We start from the raw sequence: 21,560 nt of genomic DNA, 5'->3' as shown, positions 1-21,560 counted from the left end.
ACTTTATTTCTTACATCCTTAAAATACATGAGTAAAAATCTTTACATCTGTCTAAATGTGCAAGCTGTGTATATAAGCCATCTTATGTACTTACATTTATTGTATTTAAAAAAAAATATTGTGTACTTTGTTTTTTATGTGCTGCTTCGGATCTGAGTAACAATTATTTTGTTCTCTTTACACGAGTGAAGTGGAAATGATATTTAAACAATTTTACATCTTGAATGGCAGTGTTTGCTGGGTGGTGTAGAACCAGCTTTATTCCATAACTAACTGATTTTGTTCCTGCCCTGGGTATAATTGATGTAAAAGAGTAATGGGAGCTTTACTCTTCCTTCACCTAATTCACATCTTCATTTCGGGAAGTGTTGAATAGAACTGTGTAAAGGAAGCCCGACTATTTATGGTTATGTGACTGAGATCTACTGTCTATTCAACAGGGATTGAATTGCTTTGAGGTCAGAATAGGAACACATTATCTGATCTAAAACCCAGATCATCTGGAAGTGCCCAAACCCTGAGATACTGTTTCCCTCCTTACAGAAGCAGCTGGAAAGCTGATTGGGCAAGCCAATGGGATCCAGTCAATCTTGACGACATTGAGAATGTACATTGATTACAGCCGCATCTGCATTCCCTGCTGTGGAGCTATCTGGAGCCTCGTCACCACCAGCAAGTATTTGCTTGTTCTTCCCCCTCCTGCTTGTAATTGCAGATAGGAAGGTGATAAGCACCAATTTAGTCCTGATGAACCAAATAACTGTATGTTTGATATATCTTGTGTGTTATATGCTTGCTATGGTCTGGTTAGGGAGTAAAACATGAATTTTAGGTTCTAAACTTTTCATGGGAAAAGGAATTAGTTGTCTGGTCCCTCTGCATATTTTCTGCTTTTTAGATCGTAGACATTTTTTTCTTGCCTTGGTTGCATTACTCTTCACGCCCCTACCTAATTAAAAAAATATAAATTAATGCTGGGTCTCAACCATATATTGCAGGATAGGATCCAGATTTTAATCATTCTTTTCCTGAAGTAGTTTCTAAATAGTCAAGCTCTAATGTTAAGATAATTTACTTTAGCTCCAGTCTCATCTACCAGGGGAAGTAACATCTCCCCAACTACACAAACTCAAAGCATTTAACATTCTTAAACTTTAATTAGTTCACCTTAAATTTGCCATATTCAAAGGAATATGAGTTAGACCATCCATCTTTACGATGTAGCTCTGTTAGTCCCAGAGATATTTTGGTGAATCTCCAAATCAAAAGTGAAAATGGTCTAGAAATGAGGACTTTAATCTGTGTAATTTGTAACAAAACACTCATCAGTCTTTATTACCTGTCCACTAATTTTTAAAGATTTCTATATGTGGGTATCTAAGTCTATTCCTTCACATTTCCTAGTTCTTCACTACTTAGAAACCACTCCGATCTGTCTTATGTACACATCTCAATTCATCACCCAGAACTCAGTCTGCCACAATTTTACTCACTCATTTGATTTACTGAGATACAGCATGGAAAAGGCCCTCCCAGACCTTCAAGCCCAGCAATCCCCCAATTTTAACCCCAGCCTAATCATGGCACAGTCTAGTGACCAATTAACCTACCAACTGCTACGCCTTTGGACTGTGGGAGGGAACCAGAGCGGCCAGATGAAACCCACACGGTCACAGGGAGAATGGACAAGCTCCTTACAGGCAGTTGAGTTTGTCACCAAAATTTATCTTGCAATTAATTTTTACGTCTTAACCTACAAATATATTCCCTTTCCTTCACTTTTGCTGATTTTTAATTCCAGAAATCTACAGCCATTGGACTCCGGGAGCAGTTTAGCTACACAGATTATGGTTCTCCACCTCCTCGGCAACAATTGCTGACTTTACCAGCAGTGCTGATGCACTGTGACACACCACCGGTTTTCAGATCTCCCGCGGAACTCGAATCTGAAACACAACCTGCCACCACCACCCCCTGCCTCCTGCCACCAAGGCAATTTTGTTAATTATTGATAATGCCACCAGGGTCCTACCCATTGCTGTTATCCCTGCCTTTGCAGGCCACACCTGAATCTGCTGTTTGGTTTATAGTATTTTTCAGATTTTAGGAAGAGCATCGTGCTCTTGGCCTAACCACTCTCTCCCCCCCACCCTGGATTTCCTATACTTTATGAAAATCAGACCCTTGTTTTTTTTAAAGGGACATACTTAGACATTCCTTTAAGAACCTCAGAATATTCCAATAGTTCCAATGGTGATCAAATGATCTTTTTTCAGTGATGCTGAAATGATGGGTATTGTCCTGTCCCTGGGGAAGCCCCATGCTCATCTTCAAACTCGTAGACTTGGTACAGCACAGGAGAACACTTGGCTCATCAAAATGCTGCAATAGCAGACAGGCTTTGGTTTAAGTTACTGTGCAAAAGATAGCCGAGTGCACAGGCAGCATCAGCCTTGCTTGTACAAACGAGAGGGGGACAAACCCAGAACTCAAGGGCTACTGAGCTGCTCACTGAACCGTGGCCAACACCACCTCGGGGTGGGGGAGAGAGGGGGAAGCCCACTCTTGGGCGTAATTCGGAGTGGTCATAGAATAGAATTACTGTGTAACCGCGTCCTTTTCCCTGTTCCTCCTGTAGAAAAAAATGCGCGAACAGCAAAATTGGAAGGTGCCCTGAGGACTGTTTGGCAAGTACTGAAGAATCACCTTCAGAATGGAGATGTAGTGGAGTCAGCCTGCTCGGCACTGTGGGCTCTTTCCTTGGATGGTTAGTCCATAAACCTATCATAACAAAGCATATACCTTTATAAGCAAAAAATGGTGTGGGGACTCAAATAAACAAACATTAAATTAAAGCAGTAAGTGCATACACATAATCACGTGGCAAATATCACCACAGATGCACACACAAAGTAATTTGTGACCTTGCATTCTTCTGGAGTGTATCATGTGCTGCAGCGTGGGTACAGTGTGTGTGTGTGCAGAGTGCACTGCATTGTGTGCTGTAGTTTGTGTTGTGCTTTTCTCGGTGTCTCAGGACAGTATAAAGTGTGAATGGAGTCTGGGTGACTGTCACATCCCATGTGTAATACCCATACATGACTCAATTCATCTATTCCAGTGTCTCTGTGGAATTCATTCAGTGTGTTCATCCGGTCCCTGCATGCTGCTACCAACTGCACGCTTGATCCGAGCTTTAGGAGTTTGTCGTATTTTCTTTCTCTTCAGAGACACTGTCCGATGAGCAGTTTGAAGGCATCACTCTGCTCCTAATTCAAGCGTACATTCTCCATCTACGAAAAGAAAACAGCGTGAAGAACATCTGTCTTGCCCTGTCTAGTCTGATTCGAATGTCAGGTAAGATTTAGAGATCAGTTCTTTAACCAGTATGCAGTTTATCAAGTGAACTACTGTCCTTCTGCCTCTCCTGAAGACGATATTGAATCACTGTTTGCTCCCTTAAGGGTAACAATGCCAACTGGCCCAGCTCATGAACAGACTACTCTGGTGGCTAATTCTGTCAACTGCTTTTCAGACCAGTTCACTTTCCATCTGTTAACCTTGTGGGTTCTGGGAATAGATAACTTTCCCTGCACTTCTCCCAATAATGTCTATGTACTTGTGAACTTGCTGTGAATGCTGGCATCAATATGGAGGAGGACTTGGTATCCTGGCTGAAGGCAATAACTCCTTTCCACTAAATAAAGACTGTTAAACTGTTGCAGTAGTTGTTATTACAAATTATATTTAGAATTATCACCAAATCATCTGTTCTTTCTCCTGCACCTACCCAACAACAATAAAGTTTTTAATCGGTGAGTTACCTTCACAGCTTTTCACTCCAAGGCCAGCACACGTACATTTCCTTTCCCCTAAGATTTCAATCCCATTTTATTTTCTTTTTCATATCACTTCATACACTTCCTCTTCTGAGTTGCAGTCTCCTATCAGCCCCTTCCACATATGCTGCCTAACCTTGTGCTGATGGTCAATTTACCTGCTGAATTTACCACTTAACACAGCCGAACTGCCCTTGTCGTTTTAATCACAGACAGGACAATCACTGATCACTTCTAATGTTCACCAGCAACTGTTCACCTTCCATTCCACCACTCCTGCTGTCCACATTTGGATAGGTTTACTTTCAACTTCCTGAATCCCTTTAGAACAGGGATGAGGAAGAATTTCTTTAGCCAGACGGTGATGAATCTGTGGAACCGATTAGAGATAAAAGTGGGAAGATGTGCCTGGAGGCTGTGGAAGTGAGCGAGGTCCTAAATGAATACTTCTCTTCGGTATTCACCAATGAGAGGGAACTTGATGACGGTGAGGACAATACGAGTGAGGTTGATGTTCTGGAGCATGTTGATATTAAGGGAGAGGAGGTGTTGGAGTTGTTAAAATGCATTAGGACGGATAAGTCCCCGGGGCCTGACAGAATATTTATGTCCTCGTTGTCCACAGGAATGGTACCGGAGGATTGGAGGGAGGCAAATGTTGTCCCCTTTTTCAAAAAAGGTAGTAGGGATAGTCCAGGTAATTATAGACCTGTGAGCCTTACATCTGTGGTGGGAAAGCTGTTGGAAAAGATTCTTAGAGATAGGATCTATGGGCATTTAGAGAATCATGGTCTAATCAGGGACAGTCAGCATGGCTTTGTGAAGGGCAGATTGTGCCTAACAAGCCTGATAGAGTTCTTTGAGGAGGTGACCAGGCATATAGATGAGGGTAGTGCATGTGATCTACCGTAGATTCCGGATTTTAAGCCGCTACTTTTTTCCCACATTTTGAACAGCTTTGAACTTTGCGGCCAATAATCCGATGCGGCTAATGCAAAGTTTTTTTCATGCCGCCTCGTAAACATTTTGCCTCGTAACAGTAGACCAATAAAATTGATGAGTAGTTCACAGAGGTCCAATGAAATTGTACGATAAATCAAGCGCACTTTCACAATTAAATTATTGTAAATCAGTCATTTGTACTCACCCTCATCAACATGGAAAACACTCGAAGCATTGTGCTACCTACCCTCTTAGTTTAAACTATATTTGTTTTCTGTACTACATCGCGGGATGCTATGACGACACACCCGGTTTCGCGGCGTCTTGTGGGAAAATGCCGTTTGCGATGAAACGGGACGGAGGGGGTCGAGCGGCGGAGCGGCTTTGGATCCGAGCGAAATCTGCTTTTAAATGCCGTTTGCGATGAAACGGAAAGGAGGGGGGGAGCGGCATTACGCGAGCGGCTTTGGATCCGAGCGAACTCTGCTTTTAAGTTAAAGGTATCAATAACTTTTCCTGGTAGGCTGCAGTATATATATTTTTTACCAGTCGTTAGGAGATATTGGAATGTTGTTCAGTAAAGAAGTATACGCAACGTATATTTAAAAGTAGCCGCGTACGGGCACGGTTCGAAAAAAAGCATTTGCAATATGTATTTGTTTTTGTTACCATATGGATTTAATTAAAAGTTAAAAAAATCCTCACGTGTAATATCTTTCTGTGTAAATATCTCATATTACAACGTGGGACACCTGCGGCCTAAAATCCGGTGCGGCCTTTACATTTAAAAAAATGATTTTATTTCTAAAATTAGTGCCAGCGGCTAAAAATCAGGTGCGCTCTGTAGTCCGGAATCTACGGTACATGGATTTTAGTAAGGCATTTGACAAGGTTCCACACGGTAGGCTTATTCAGAAAGTCAGAAGGCATGGGATCCAGGGAAGTTTGGCCAGGTGGATTCAGAATTGGCTTGCCTGCAGAAAGCAGAGGCTCGTGGTGGAGGGAGTACATTCAGATTGGAGGGTTGTGACTAGTGGTGTCCCACAAGGATCTGTTCTGGGACCTCTACTTTTTGTGATTTTTATTAACGACCTGGGTAGAAGGGTGGGTTGGCAAGTTTGCAGACAACACAAAGGTTGGTGGTGTTGTAGGTAGTGTAGAGGATTGTTGAAGATTGCAGAGAGACATTGATAGGATGCAGAAGTGGGCTGGGACGTGGCAGATGGAGTTCAACCCGGAGAAGTGTGAGGTGGTACACTTTGGAAGGACAAAGTCCAAGGCAGAGTACAAAGTAAATGGCAGGATACTTGGTAGTGTGGAGGAGCAGAGGGATCTGGGGGTACATGTCCACAGATCCCTGAAAGTTGCCTCACAGGTAGATAGGGTAGTTAAGAAAGCTTATGGGGTGTTAGCTTTCATAAGTCGAGGGATAGACTTTAAGAGACGCGATGTAATGATGCAGCTCTATAAAACTCTAGTTAGGCCACACTTGGAGTACTGTGTCCAGTTCTGGTCGCCTCAGTATAGGAAGGATGTGGAAGCATTGGAAAGGGTACAGAGGAGATTTACCAGGTTTAGAGAGTATGGATTATGATCAGAGATTAAGGGAGCTAGGGCTTTACTCTTTGGAGAGAAGGAGGATGAGAGGAGACATTCAGATTCAGTTTATTGTCATTTAGAAACCAGAAATGCAATGCAGTTAAAAAATGAGACAACGTTCCTCCAGAATGATATCACAAAAGCATATGACAAAACAGACTACACCAGAAAATCCACATAACGTTTGGCAATCCCCAATCCAGAGTCCGGAGAGGCTGCTGCATATTAATATCGCGCTACTGTCTTAGCACATTCCCCGGAAAGGAAAGGACATGATAGAGGTGTACAAGATATTAAGAGGAATAGACAGAGTGGACAGCCAGCGCCTCTTCCCCAGGGCACCACTGCTCAGTACAAGAGGACATGGCTTTAAGGTAAGGGGAGGGAAGTTCAAGGGGGATATTAGAGGAAGGTTTTTCACTCAGTGGTTGGCGCGTGGAATGCACTGCCTGAGTCAGTGGTGGAGGCAGATACACTAGTGAAGTTTAAGAGACTACTAGACAGGTATATGGAGGAATTTAAGATGGGGGTGTTATATGGGAGGCAGGGTTTGAGGGTCGGCACAACGTTGTGGGCCGAAGGGCCTGTAATGTGCTGTACTATTCTATTCTAATTCATTGTCGCAGATGGTTGTGTAGCCGAGTCATTAGGTGTATTTAAAGTGGAGGTTGATAGGTTCTTAAATAATAAGGGCATCGAATGAGCAGGGCAGGAGAATGGGGTTGAGGAGGAAAATAAATCAACCACAATCAAATGGCAGAACAGACTTGATGGGCCAAATGGCCTAATTCTGCTCCTATGTCTAATGGTCTTAATGACTGTTTTGGCACTCTGATCAACGTGACGTTTCTACAGATGGTGATCTGCTCAACCACACCTTTTGATGTTAAAATTGGTATTAAAGCCGTCAGTCCTTTTCTCAGCAAACACGAAGATATCTGCAGATGCTGGAAATTCAAACAACACACACAAAATGCTGGTGGAACACAGCAGGCCAGGCAGCATCTATAAGGAGAAGCACTGTCGACGTTTCGGGCCGAGACCCTTCGTCAGGACTAACCAAAAGGAAAGATACTAAGAGATTAGAAAGTAGTGGGGGGAGGGGGAAATACGAAATGATAGGAGAAGACCGGAGGAGGTGGGATGAAGCTAAGAGCTGGAAAGGTGGTTGGCGAAAGTGATACAGAGCTGGAGAAGGGAAAGGATCATGGGACGGGAGGCCTCGGGAGAAAGAAAGGGGGGGTGGGGAGCACCACAGGGAGATGGAGAACAGGCAAACAACTAAGTATGTCAGGGATGGGGTAAGAAAGAGAAGAGGGGCATTAACGGAAGTTAGAGAAGTCAATGTTCATGCCATCAGGTTGGGACGTCCCATTCCCATTCTGATATGTCTATCCATGGCCTCCTCTACTGTCAAAATGAATCCAAACTCAGGTTGGAGGAACAACACCTTATATACCAGCTGGGTAGCCTCCAACCTGATGGCATAAACATTGACTTCTCGAACTTCCGTTAATGCCCCTCCTCCCCTTCTTACCCCACCCCTGACATATTTAGTTGTTTGCCTGTTCTCCATCTCCCTCTGGTGCTTCTCTCCCCCCCCCCCCCCCATTTCTTTCTCCCAAGGCCTCCCGTCCCATGATCCTTTCCCTTCTCCAGCTCTGATCACTTTCGCCAATTACCTTTCCAGCTCTTAGCTTCATCCCACCCCCTCCGGTCTTCTCCTATCATTTCGCATTTCCCCCTCCCCCCACTACTTTCAAATCTCTTACTATCTTTCCTTTCGGTTAGTCCTGACGAATGGTCTTGGCCCGAAACGTCGAAAGTGCTTCTCCTAATAGATGCTGCCTGGCCTGCTGTGTTCCACCAGCATTTTGTGTGTTGTTGTTAGTCCTTTTCTCATCTGGATATTCCTTGTAGTACGAACCTTGTTTCTACTCCCAGACAGACAAGGGAGGCAGATTTGAGTAGATACGGTAGATAAATGGTTTGCCCATTTACTCTTCGTTCCAGCTGGTTCATATAACATGGAGCTATACTCCTGTGGATAGCTCCCTCACACTTACAGCATCAAATGAACAAAATATCCTCATGTGGAAGATGTAAATAAGGAGCAGTAGCCACTTGGCCCCTTGAGCCTGCTCAGAACTTTAATAAGATCATTTTCAATTTAATTGTAACCTCAGCTCTATTTTAATACCTAGCCTTAGTAACCTTTCAGCACTGTGGAATGCAAATCTAATCCCCACTTATCTTAATTATAAATGCTTTTCTTCACCCCTTCCCCCATTATGTTCCCCCTTCCTCACTTCAAACAAATGCAAACTTCACTCACCTCAGTTCTGAGCTGATTCCTCAACCTCTGGACTCACATTCAAGGACTCTGCAACTTGTTTTCAGTATTATCAATTTTTTTTTGCATTTAAATAAATTGCCTTCATTTGCACATTAGCTATTTGTCAGCAAACACGAGGAAGGGTCTCGGCCCGAAACGTCGACAGTGCTTCTCCCTATAGATGCTGCCTGGCCTACTGTGTTCCACCAGCATTTTGTGTGTGTTGTTTTAGCTATTTGTTAGTTTGTGTTTGTGTGTGGTTTTACATCAATTCTGTTATGTTTCTTGGTTTTATTTTGAATTCTCGCAAGAAAATGAATCTCAGGGTAGTATATGGTGACATGTATGTATTTTGATTATAAATTTACTTTGAACTTTGAAGCCAAATCACTGACTTCTGTGATGCTAATGTTGCATTGTTCAATCACAGGCTTCTGCTGTTTTCCTCAGTCCTATTACTTATAAATTTGATTGCTCTGAATTTGCACTCTGGGTAGATTCCATCATGCTATCAGGCCAAACAGATCAAAATTTGCTTCCTCAACCCTACTTCAGTGAAACAGCCAGCCACAAGCTTCCCTTCCAAAATTTATTTTATTTTCAAGTTTGCTGATAATGTTTGTGTCCCTTCTGTGATATCACCTCCTCCCTCACACCCACCTCCCGCTGTTCCTAAATTGTCAGACTCTTATCCAGCTTCAAGCAGGTTGATAAGTAGAGAATTCCCGCAGTTAAATATTGACTAGGTTGAAGCCATTGTGTTCAGTCATGGCCACAGATTCTGTTGACTCGTCCCTCACCTTGGCAGTTTTCTGAGACTGGTCAGAAGCTTGTATTCAGCTCCAAGACGAGCCTCTGACCTGTTCATGCCATCACCAAGGTTGCTAGATTCCCCCCACAGCCTGTCCACGCTTTTCAGCCTAAACGCTCTTGCATGCCTCTATTACCTCTCCACTGACTTCTCAAAGCATAGAACAGTGCAGCACAGTACAGGCCCTTCAACCCATGATGTTGTGCTGACTTTTTAAACTATTCCCAAGACCTTCTTTGAACTTCTGCAAATGAGTTTATCCAACATCTGTTTGCCCTTGTTGTAACCTTTGGCCCAAGTTACGATGGTCAAAGCAGTGTTGGATAACCTGGCTCACTTGCCAACATTGGTTACAAGTTAAGCATAACTTCATTTACAAATTATTCATGGTCATTTACATAACCTCACCGCTCCCTTTTAATCTCTGAGTTCCTTTAGATCTAATTTTGATCACTTCTTCACTAGCATCCATTATCTTCAGCTACCAAAGTCCTAATCTCTGGGATGTCCTCCTTAAATTTCTATTTTTAAGATACACTACATAAACATACACTCAGTGGCCATTTTATTAGGTACATCTAAACACCTGCCCATTAATGCAAATATCTAATCAGTCAATCATGGCAGCAACACAATACATAAAAGCATATAGACATGGTCAAGGGGTTCAGTTGTTCTTCGGATCAAATATCAGAATAGTGAAGAAATGTGACCTAAGTGACTCTGACCAGGGAATGATTGTTGGTGCCAGATAGGGTGGTTTGAGTATCTTAAAAACTGCTGATCTCCTTGGAATTTCATGCACAACAGTCTCCAGGGTTTAGAGTATGGTGCGAGGAAAAAAAAATCCAATGAATGGCAGTTCTAAGGAAGAAAATGCTTTGTTAATGACAGAGGTCAAAGGAGAATGGCCAAAATGGTTCAAGCCAACAGGAGGGTGGCAGTAACTCAAATAACCATGCATTACAACAGTGGTGTGCAGAAGAACATCTCTGAACACACATGCCAAACCTTCGAGTGGTTGGGCTACAGCAGCAAAAGACCATGAACATATACTCATTAACAAGAGAAAATTTGCAGATGCTGGAAATTCAAGCAAAACACACAAAATGCTGGAGGAACTCAGCAGCCCAGGTAACATCTATGGAAAAAAAAGAGTACAGTTGACATCTCTGTCTGAGAAGTCGACTGTTTACTCTTTTTCGTAGATGCTGCCTGGCCTGCTGAGTTCCTCCAGCATTTTCTGAGTGTAACATACACTCATTGGCCACTTTATTAAGTACAGGAGGTACAAGTTGTACCTTAATTGAGAAATAAATGTGAAGATTAAAGGCCTGAGCAACAAATATAAAGATTGACTTTTGAATTTTAAAGATTGCCAGGAAAACCAAATCAATAACAAAAAAAAAATACAGGAATGAATTAAAGGATCAGAGCAAATACAGAGTTTTGATGGGAGGCCTAGTGGATTTGCAACTGAGATACTCAATCTGGATTCTTTACTCTCTCCCCTTCAGAGCTTGTGGCCTTTCGGATTCTGGTGCCAGACGTGCAACGTGATGGCTTGAGTGTGATCATGGAGAGTTACCACATCCACCAGACTAACGCTGAAGTGGTGCAGACAATCTGCTTGGTGTTTCTGGACATGGTGCAGTATGGTGGGTTCAAATGTCCGGGTTGTTGCACGGGAGGAAGGATTGAAGGGTAGAGTGGGGGAGTGGGGGAAGAGGAGAATATACTACCCTAATGCAGCCGAATTATTTCCTGGCTAATAGTTAGCCATGTTCTGGGATGATTACCACTAAAAGTCTCCTTGCAGGAGTAGAACACACTGTGTCCCACACCAGGACCCCAAACAAGTTTGGATTTCTCCACATCCCTGACTCTAGAGTCAACCTTCAAGTACAATGCCAAACTGCTGAGTTACTACCACTGCCATTTAATATTTCATCCTCTTGCCTCTGGCTGTTATTGGGGAGTGATGATTCAAAGCACTGGTTAGTTTCATACATTGTCCAGGCAGAACCCTCAGGGTAATACTGCAGGCACACTACACTGCCAGAGATACCAATTGTTTGATAGAGCTGTCATTACAACAACCTGTCCCAGTGGGGCTAAAAGATCCCATGATACTGTTTTGAAGAGTGGGGATATCACTGCTGGTCTCCTGGGCCAATATTTATCTTTCGGTTAACAATCAAATAAGACAATTGCAGTATATGAGAGTTTTCCCACGTTATAATAATGATTATATTTCAAAATCTGTTTTGGGATGTCTTGAAGTTGGGAGGTGTTTTTCTTTAATTTGATACTTGCATTAATTAACAAATCTTACTTTCATTAATAAACCTGATTACTGATGACGCTGTTCCAGAGGACGTTCTGCCTGATCTGATCTCCCAAAAAGTAGACAAGCTACTGAACGAAATCAAAATCAAATTTGCATCTAATGAGGTGAGTGGAGTACATTGAATATTGGTTTCGTGCATTTCCTTCAGTTCCATACACCAGCCTTGTGGACTTACAAACTTAAATCCTATTAAACTACATATAGGTTAGATTTAACCATCTGTCTTGTAGTTACTCTCCTTTGAGCATTGAATATTAAGTGGAGATTTGATAGAGGTGTTCAAAATCTCAAGATATTCCGATAAAGCAAAACGAAATGCTTGCATATCAAGGAACCAGTAAACAGACATTTTACATAATTGGCAAAAGCTTTAGAAAAGTGATTTTTTTTTGGTAAACAGTGAATTTTGATCTTTATTCACATGTCAGAAAGGGCAGTAAAACCAGATTCAAATGTAGGGAATGAATATATACTCAAATTAGATGTTACAAATGATCAAAAATGGGGGAAGCTATATGACAAGAATTTAAAGCTGTGGTTAAATCACATCTAGGTTATTACATTCGGAATGGATATTGTTGAAGATGCAGGAAAGATTCATGTGTTATTAAGGCTAAGAAGATTCCGTAAGCAAGGCTTTACTCCCTTCAATAATTTAAGATAACTAAATGATTCATAAAACCAATTACTGCAGAGAAACCAGTATATGCTGTTTAGGGGTGAATCAAGGAAAGACTTCTTCCACTAAAGAAATTTTGGATCTAAAGACCAATGAATACAGCAGGCCTATTGTTAGATGGAGTTTTTATGAAGCACAAGGCTGGGTAAATGGAGTTGAAGATCAGCCACGAGGCTGAATGGTCTCTCTCATTCCTTTCATTGCCCTGTTGGTGCTGAATACGGGAGAACAGGAACTGAGTTAGTACCAGGATCTTCCGGAAAGGGAGAGAGTTGTGCAAGTGCATGCACAGGACAGAAACAGAAATAATAAAACGGTAATTTACTTGTTTTCATTCTCCCTTCAGGATATTGTCATCATAGTAAATTCCACACTTCTAAAACTTCAGATGGTGGACGGAGAATCTGAGAATGCAAGCCGCAAGACCTCTGTTGAATAATCATGTCTTCAATTAAACTGATGAATGTTCTGGCTCATGTTGATTATAGGACCTGATCACAGCACATGATACTGGTAACACAGTCAGCCATCATCTTCTCCCAAAGGTGCTTTAAGTCAAACATGGATCACTTCAACCTAGTCCTGCCTTCATCCTTCCAACCTGGGCTCTATGCTAACTGCGCCATCCTGAAATCTATTAGGCTTGACTCACTCACATTTGTTTCATGGACACCTTTAAATAAAATTAATAAAACCCAAGACGGAAGAGGATTGGCAATTCAAACCCTGCTCCAGAGTCTTGAGAAATTAGCTTTTTCAGAGTCAGTAACCAGGGGAATGATTCTAAATAGATCATGTGAAAACTCTCCATGCAGTACGGAATAAGCATTGAGTATTACAAAGTGAGTTATCAGCTACAAAGTGAGGCGATAAAGCTTCCATACTAATTACTTAGCAGCTCATGCTGAGTGATTAATAACGTTATAGGATACTAAAGCACCAAGTTTCAACTCGAGTATAAAATTCTGACAAGATTTATTTTCTAAAAAAAAATTAACTGAGATGAGGTGGGGAATCTGCGATATCCCGGATTTCAGTATCAGTCCAGACCATCCGGTTACCGCAGGAGACGTGTACAAATGCAAGGGATTTGCCGTCAACTTCTACTCCTTCCGTATGTTTTTCATTGAAATATCTATACGTGTAGGAAAATTCATCTGCTGTCACAAGGTCCATCTGTCAAATTTGAATTGTAGGGGAATGGAGGGCTCAGACTGACCTCTCATAGAATACCGAACACTGACCCCCTCATCATTTTCTTGCAGTCTTATCCATCTTTGATTCAGTTTTCTCCTTCACATCTTCTTTCTTCGCTTTGTACTTTGCCTTTAATCCTGCTTCCCACTGTTGTCGTGCCAACGTGTAAAGTCTCATTGTCGCCTGTGCATCTTGAACCTAAAGGGTAAGAGAACAGCAGGTGAAACTCCACCAGCACTGCAACTCTGGGCTTCTGCACATTACTGTTTCATTCAAGCTCCTGTTACACTCACTTGAAAGCAGTTTACACAGGTCCAGACTTGAAGAATGGCTGTCTGTGAGGATTATTTTACTGTTTCCACTCTGGGTAGAACATCGACAAGTCACATAGCCCAGGGCAGACTTCACTGCCCAGCCCGATTACATCTGATAAAATCAGCGCTTCCAGGCAAATGCATCTCTGAGCAAGTCTGTGCCTGACACCAAACAGTGATGAGGCCAATGGCTAGCTTTTCCCTTTCTCTTAATTTAAATTAGGAGCAAGATCTTGCTCATCTCTGAGTACCAAGCAGTGTTATGCCAGGACTTGCAGAACAAGTTCCTTCCACAACCTAATCATTGATGTTTCTGTTACTTCTGAAGGAATTAAAAAGAAAATTAAGATCCCACAACTGAAAAGGGCAACTAGATCCAAACGGATGCATTGTTACAGATTCCTGAAGGGACTCAGCCAGGAACCATTTCCATAGATGCTGCCTCTTACTTGCTGAACTCCTCCAGCATTTTGTGTGTATGTTGCAAAGTTACAGGGAATTGTTTTACCTTTAAGCCCTGTGTCCAACCCATTTATGGAGCCAAAACACACTTGAGGAGCCTAAGTTCCACCAAGAGGCTGTGTCTAATTGTCAATGCCACAATCTTAAAATTCTCATACCTACAATGGTTTTGTTTTGCATTCTCACCTTATCCACCCCTCTAATCTGTACAATGCTGCCTTCCTGCACAGCCAAATTTCCATTCCTTCCTCCACCACCAGTAGCTGTCCTTTATAGAGATCTAGAGCTCCAGATCCTGAATTTCCTCTCTGAACTCCTCCCTCTACTAATTTGTCTTTGACCGAATACAGTGGACTCCAGTTAATTAGAACACATATAGTAGATTCCAGTTAACTGGGATACATTTTGGCCTAAGTAAGCCACTGCCCCAATTAGCTGAAGTTTCACGGAAATCGTTAAAAAGTATATATTTAAAAACTACCATTTAACTGAGTACAAATTATGTATTTAAATGAAACAGAACACATTATAATACTACCAGTAGTTCTGCAGTACTATGAAACTATATTTAGTTCCTAATAATTATCGACTGAGGAATTCATCTAGTAGGGAGATCCTGTCCTAACAGGATAACCTGTCCCTACACCTCCTCTCTTACCACCATTCAGGGCCCCAAACAGTCCTTCCAGGTGAGGCAACACTTCACGTGAGTCTGTTGGGGTAATCTATTGCATCTGGTGCTCCTGGTGTGGCCTCCTCTACATCAGTGAGACCCAACGCAGATTGGGGGACCACTTCGTCGAGCACCTCCACTCCATCCGCCACAACAGACAGGATCTCCCGGTTGCCACTCACTTCAACTCTGCTTCACATTCCCATTCGGATATGTCCATACACGGCCTCCTCTACTGCCATGATGAGGCCAAACTCAGGTTGGAGGATCAACACCTCATCTACCGTCTGGGTAGTCTCCAGCCCCTTGGCATGAACATCGAATTCTCCAACTTCCGGTAATTCCCTCCCTCTCTCTTCCCCCATCCCACTTTCACTCTGTCTCCTCTTCTAGCTGCCTATCACCTCTCTCATGATTCTGCCTTCCTTCTTCACTTCTCCTGCCTATCCCCTCCCCCACCCTTTGATCTTTCCTCTGATTGGTTTTCCACCCTTCTTTATGGGGCCCCTGCCCCGACGAAGGGCCTCGGCCCGAAACGCTGACTGCTCATTTCAATGGATGCTGCCCGACCTGCTGAGTTCATCCGAGATTAGCTGAGAGCCTGGAGTGTTACAGTGAGAGACTACCATTACTTGTATAAGCTATCTGATGCCCAGTAACGTCTTCAATGAGCATACTCACCGAAGAGTGTTCGGACTCTTGAACTTTGACCTTTAGGATCTGTCGGCATAGATGCTTGAGTGAGGGCCGACCACACTGTAAAGAAAATAAATCCAGGAATAGGATGTTCAGATCATTTAAAGGCCCTAAATATCTTAAAAAGGCACAATACATGCCATTCCATTCCTTGCCTCCACTTGGTTTGGGTCAGAGTTTCAGGCAAAAGGTATACAAGAGTGAACAACAACTTCCTGTACCTGACACCATCAGTCCTGGTTGTACTTTCACAAACATCACTGGAGACATATGCTCATGCAGCTTTTAGTAACAGATGATAGTTTATTTCAGAATTTCACACCATCCTCCTTTTCCACAAAAAATTACTCCCCATTTTATTTTTAAATACAGGACCTGAGATTAGGTCTTTAATGATGTTAGGGTTTATCCTTATCTAACAGCCCTCTGGTTTCTAAATTCCTATTAATTGAAGCTTCTAACCCAAGAGCTACTCCTAACTGTTGGTAAAGACAGAAATAACATTTAAGGCTCAACCAGCAACACTGCTATTTACTCTCCAGGAGTTTCTTCCTTAAACCATACCTTTTTCCTGTCTGGTCACTATTTAGCCAACTTAAGTATACTGTGTGCCTCACTATCCCTCCTGGTACTGTGTTTCACTTTCTCAAGTATGTGTAAAAACATTTCTCCTGATATAAAAAAAAGGGAGCAAGAGGAGGCTGCAGGATTCCTTATGCCTTCTCTGTCATTAGGTAAGATTATGGCTGATCTGTTCTTAGCTTCAACTTTACCTCCCCACCTGTTTCCTAAACTCCCACAAAGGACGTGTTTGCCTTAGCTCTAAATGTATTCGCTTACTCAGCTTCTGCCACTCTCTTGGTTAGACAATTCCAAACGTTCAAGTCCCTGGCTCCAGTGACCCAGGTTCAGCCCTGACAACGTGCGGTTCGCACAATCTCACTCTAAGCACGTGGCCATGTTCCAGAGGTGTGTGGGTTGGCAAGCTAATAGACTGCTGTCAAACGTCTCTAGTGTGCAAGTGAGAGATTGAATTTAGCGGGAAGTTGAAACAGGATTAGTGTAAATGGTTGTCTGGTGTGGACCCAGTGGGCTCTGTATGATTCCACCCCCTTGCAATAACGGCTAACAGTCCATTTGTCTTCCTAATCACCACTGTACCTGCATGATAACTTCATTTCATACACAAAGATACCCTGAGACATCTGCACAGCATTCTTTCTCCATTCAAATTATATTCTACATTACCCTTCTTCCTACAAAATGATTAACTTCACAATTCACCACAAAAAACCCTCCGAATTTTAGATTATTTAGACCTCCTTGCAGACTCTTTACCCTCTGACAACTTGCATTAATGACTCTGTAAACAGTTGAGGCCCCAGCACTGACCCCACTGGTTACAGCTTACCAACCTGAAAAAGTCTAGTTGGCTGATTCGTGATCCATGCCAAAATCCCCAAAGCCACGATCTCTCATCATGCACAGTACCTGTTCTGCTTTATTGATCCTGCCTGTCACAATCTCAAAGACTTGTCCTATTAACTTCCCCAATACTTTCTCCTTTGAGAAAACGATGGATTGTCTTCTTTGCACTCAGATTTAATAATGACCATCGTGCATAACCTATTTTATATCTGATGCCGACTGAATGCTGATTAGGAACAGAAGACATCAGAATTCCTGCTTTCAAACCTACAAGCTTAACTGATGCATCCATTCTGGCAATGAGTTATACAGATTCTAGATTTGGTTATACTTTCTGGAGAACCTAGTTTATCTTTAAAAGCAGCTGGAAAGCCTAAAAACGAACTGATTGATAAAATGCCACCACAAGTGCTGGAGACAGAGAAGGTTGGAAAGAAGGGTCAAAAAGGAAGGCCCAGCAAGATGGTGCGGGACAGAGGCTGTCACAGAATCTAAACTGTTTTTAGTCCAGTTGGGATAATTGGACTTCTTTATTGCATGTTTTCTGGAATTTCATTATGTTAAGACAACAAATTGAAATTCTAGCAGATAAACTCTGCATGTTAGAAAGGTTTCTCGGACAGCAGGATCACATCTTATATGAATTACATGTCAAAGAAACGATGTGCTGGTATTGGAGAGGGTCCAGTGCAGGATTCCCCAACCCAACTTGACGATTGAGTCTGGTGAGGAAGGCAAATGCAATGTTAACATTCATTTTGAGAGTACTAGAATATAAAAACAAGCACGTTAATGCTGAGGCTTTATAAAGCATTGGTCAGATGCCACTTGGGAGAATTGTGAGCAATTTTGGGCTCTATAACTAAGAAAGGATGGAGGGGGTCCAGAGGTGGTTTACAAGAATGATTCCAGGAATGAGAAGGTTTACACACGAGTGTTTGAGAGCTTTGGGGCTGCCCTCACAGGAGTTTAGAAGAATTTTGGGGGGGGGGGGGGTTTGCAGGGGGAAATCTCATTGAAACCCACCAAATATTGAAAGGCCTAGACAGAGTGGAGGTGGGATATGATCAGTAAGCATGTCAAAAGTTATGGAGAGAAGACAGAAGAATGGGATTGAGAGAGAAAATAAATATGACATGATGGAATGATGGATTAGATTCGATGGGCTGAATGGTCTAATTCTGCTCCTAAGTATTATGGTTTAATAGCTGGTGGCTGGGTTAAGTGGATAAAGGTCTTGGATGAAATCAGTCAGTACTTAGATGCTGAATTTGAGTCCAATATCCATTAGCTGAAATTTAACATTCTCAGCCTGTGCAACAGGATACTGTTTTTGAATGATAAACTTAAACTTTACTTACTTTGACAAGTGCTTTGAAAGGTTTATATTTCTGCGTGTCACGAATTTTCTTCTTTGGATGACTCAAAAACAGGATCTGCCATAAATTATACAGGGTTTATTAGTAAATTCAATGGTAACTGATTTAAGAATGTTTAAAAGTACTCTCAGTGACTGGGAAAATAAAGACCCTCAAAATTCCTTTGCGAACTAGTACAATTATAGACTCTTGCGATTTTGATCTGGGGTCATGGCACTTCTGGGGGTGAGTGCCGATTCAGTGAAATGAATATTGAACCAGTTCAAGTCAGAATTACAAGTACAAAATGCTGGAGTTACTCAGCAGGTCAGCATCACCGAAGGAGGGGAATAACTATTCATTTCCCCTCACAGATACTGCTGGCGTTCCTTCAGCATTTTGTGTGTGCTGCTTAAGACTTGCAGCATCTGCAGAATTTCTTGTGCCTCTGCAAGTGGTTCCAGGTGGAATTCGCTGATGTTTAAAATTCCCTAATCATCTTTTTCCTAACACTCATCACCTCTAAAAACAACACCTTCTACAAAGATATTTCTGAGATGTCTTTCCTTGTTTAACTGTGGTTACCACCATCTCCTCCCCATCATCACCCATTACTGACAGTACTCTAACATGTTGAGCTGGCCCCAACATATTGATACAGTCACGAAGAAGGCATGCCAGCTTCTATACTTCGTTAGAAGTTTGAGGAGATTTGGTACATCACCAGAGTCTCCAACAAATTTCTATAGATGTACCACTGAGAGCAGTTTGACTGATTGCATCACCACCTGGTATGAAGCCTCCAGCACACAGGAGGTAAAGAAGCTGCAGAGTTGTAAACTCCATCACTAGCCTCCCCACCATCAAGGACATCTTCAAAAGGTGGTGCCTCAAGAAAGCCATCGTTAAGGACCCTCGCCAATCAGGACACGCCCTCTTCTCATTACTTCCATCCTGGATGAGGTACAGGAGCCTGAAGACGCACACTCAACATTTCAGGAACAGTTTCTTCCCCTCCAAACTCAGATTTCTGGTGGTCCACAAATACCACCTCACTATTTCGCTCTCTCTTTGTACTATTTATTTAACATTTTCTATTGCAACCCACAGTAATTTATGTATTGCAATAACAAATTTCACAACATAATTCCGTGATAATAAGCCTGATTCTGATGCATGTGTTCCATATCCCACCTCATCCAGCGCAGGGACCATCTAACGCTTTCCCTCACCTCCCACCCACCAGCCTCCACATAATAAATCGTAACCTCTGCCAGCTTCAATACAAGGCTACCAGTGGACATTTCTCCCTTCCCTGTATTTGAAAGGCACCACTCAATATTTACCAGCACCCAAGCTGCATGACTTGTTGACTATTGCCAGCATTTTCTGCTTTTATTTATGGAAGTCAGAGCAGAAACTTCCAGCTTTATTTAGAATCCACCCACACATCCCTTTTTTTAAAAGACCTGTTCAAAATTCATGAGGAGTCTTTGACAGAATGACTGATTCCTGAGAGCTAATAACCAATGTATAGAATTAAGAACCAGAAACAAGATGAGGGAATCCCTTTTTAAGAATTTAAGGAACAAGTTCCCTACCAGCATGGTCACGTACTGACCAAGACTGGCAAACAGTTTACCAAAAGGACATTAGTAATGCAGCTGAGTTTTTAACAATCTGTCAGCATCAGTGTTTATTATTGCTTACCATGTATTCTTAAACTTAATTCAAATTCTAAAACAACACAAATTAATGAACGTTTTCTGAGTTAATCATGCCAGTGACAGAGCTGTAGCAACACAGTCTCTTAACTCCAATGAGACTGCTGGAGAATGGCCACCTAGCTCAGATCTCGTCCAGCACCGAAAGGTGAGGAGAACCAACTGAGAAAGTGTGACGATATTAACCATGTCTCATATTTTACTCTTCAAAAGAAAAGATTGTTTGGGCTTCTCTTCTACTAAGTTCAAACCGAACCCCAACCCACTCCCCAAACAGTCTGGCATTTGGGGAAAGGGTCAGACTGGGTGACTCCAAAGAACTGACCTTAAGATCATTGTGAACTGCGTGACCTACTAAGATCCTTCCTTTCAAGATGTCTGCCACCTCCTTCTGCACGACTTTAAAATCTTCACCTAAACTTAGCCAAGCCAGACAGAAAACAAAGTTAGTTTCTTGTACAAAAATAAACACAGCATTTCAAACATTCTTAACAGCAGTAATCCCTACACTGCCTCAATGAAGCACACAAACAACTTGTTTGCATTCCTATGAGAAACCATTAGCTGGCTTTTTTTGTTCTTTACCCAATTTCCTATTCACTCCGAAGCTTTCTGAATATATACATTAAGGCTACGTCCACACTACACCGGATAAATCCGTAACCGAAGCTTTTTCTCTTTGTTTTTACCCTCCGTCCACACTAAAACAGCGTTTTCGTCCCCCAAAACCAGAGCTTTTCAGAAATGCTTTCCAGGGTGAGTAATTTTGAAAACGCCGCTTGGGCAGATCAGTGTGGACGGGGTAACCAGAGACATCTGAAAACGCTATCAGACGGCAGTGGGCTATTTCGTTCTTTTCTTGAATGCAACCTAACAATTTCAAAAGAGATGGCAACGTCTGTAACTGAACAAATACGCACTGTCTTTCACAGCGAGATTCGACACCAAACATGTCGCTTGTTTTCAGTAGATGTGTCCTGCGCATATGCAGGAGGAGGAGATTTGCTGAAATATCCTTTTCAATGTGGACAGAGATATTTTTAAAAACGCATAATGTGGATGCCTATCATTTTTACGCAAAACCGACGTTTTCAAAATTATCTGGTCTAGTGTGGATGTAGCCTTAGGCAATGCACAGCACTTCTTTGTCAAT

General features: G+C 42.3%; 2 protein-coding genes across 4 annotated transcripts in view; one reads left to right on the top strand and one right to left on the bottom strand.

Annotated features, from left to right (window-relative positions):
* The window catches only part of rexo4 (REX4 homolog, 3'-5' exonuclease), a 40,295-nt gene continuing 18,735 nt past the window's right edge, over positions 1 to 21,560 (bottom strand). For 2 of the 3 annotated variants that reach the window (XM_073052301.1, XM_073052300.1), the window contains exons 6-9: positions 20,733 to 20,821; positions 18,687 to 18,761; positions 15,883 to 15,957; positions 13,514 to 13,950 (exon numbers count right to left, since the gene is read on the bottom strand). In XM_073052301.1, the coding sequence (XP_072908402.1) occupies positions 13,807 to 13,950; positions 15,883 to 15,957; positions 18,687 to 18,761; positions 20,733 to 20,821 (383 nt within the window). In that variant the 3' untranslated portion in view covers positions 13,514 to 13,806. Of the gene's footprint in view, positions 3,294 to 13,513; positions 13,951 to 15,882; positions 15,958 to 18,686; positions 18,762 to 20,732; positions 20,822 to 21,560 lie in introns of those variants that run through there. The other variant, XM_073052302.1, reaches the window with a different exon arrangement.
* Positions 549 to 13,298, top strand: LOC140731066 (serine/threonine kinase-like domain-containing protein STKLD1). The gene is made up of 6 exons (XM_073052304.1): positions 549 to 672; positions 2,639 to 2,767; positions 3,229 to 3,357; positions 11,044 to 11,184; positions 11,901 to 11,980; positions 12,902 to 13,298. The coding sequence occupies exons 1-6, from the start codon at positions 606 to 608 to the stop codon at positions 12,992 to 12,994; spliced, it is 639 nt and encodes a 212-aa protein (XP_072908405.1). The 5' UTR covers positions 549 to 605; the 3' UTR covers positions 12,995 to 13,298.

This window comes from Hemitrygon akajei, chromosome 7, assembly GCF_048418815.1.
Source record: "Hemitrygon akajei chromosome 7, sHemAka1.3, whole genome shotgun sequence".
NCBI lineage: Eukaryota > Metazoa > Chordata > Chondrichthyes > Myliobatiformes > Dasyatidae > Hemitrygon > Hemitrygon akajei.
The sequence above is the reverse complement of the archived record's forward strand: the minus strand, read 5'-3'. Positions and strand labels throughout refer to the sequence as shown.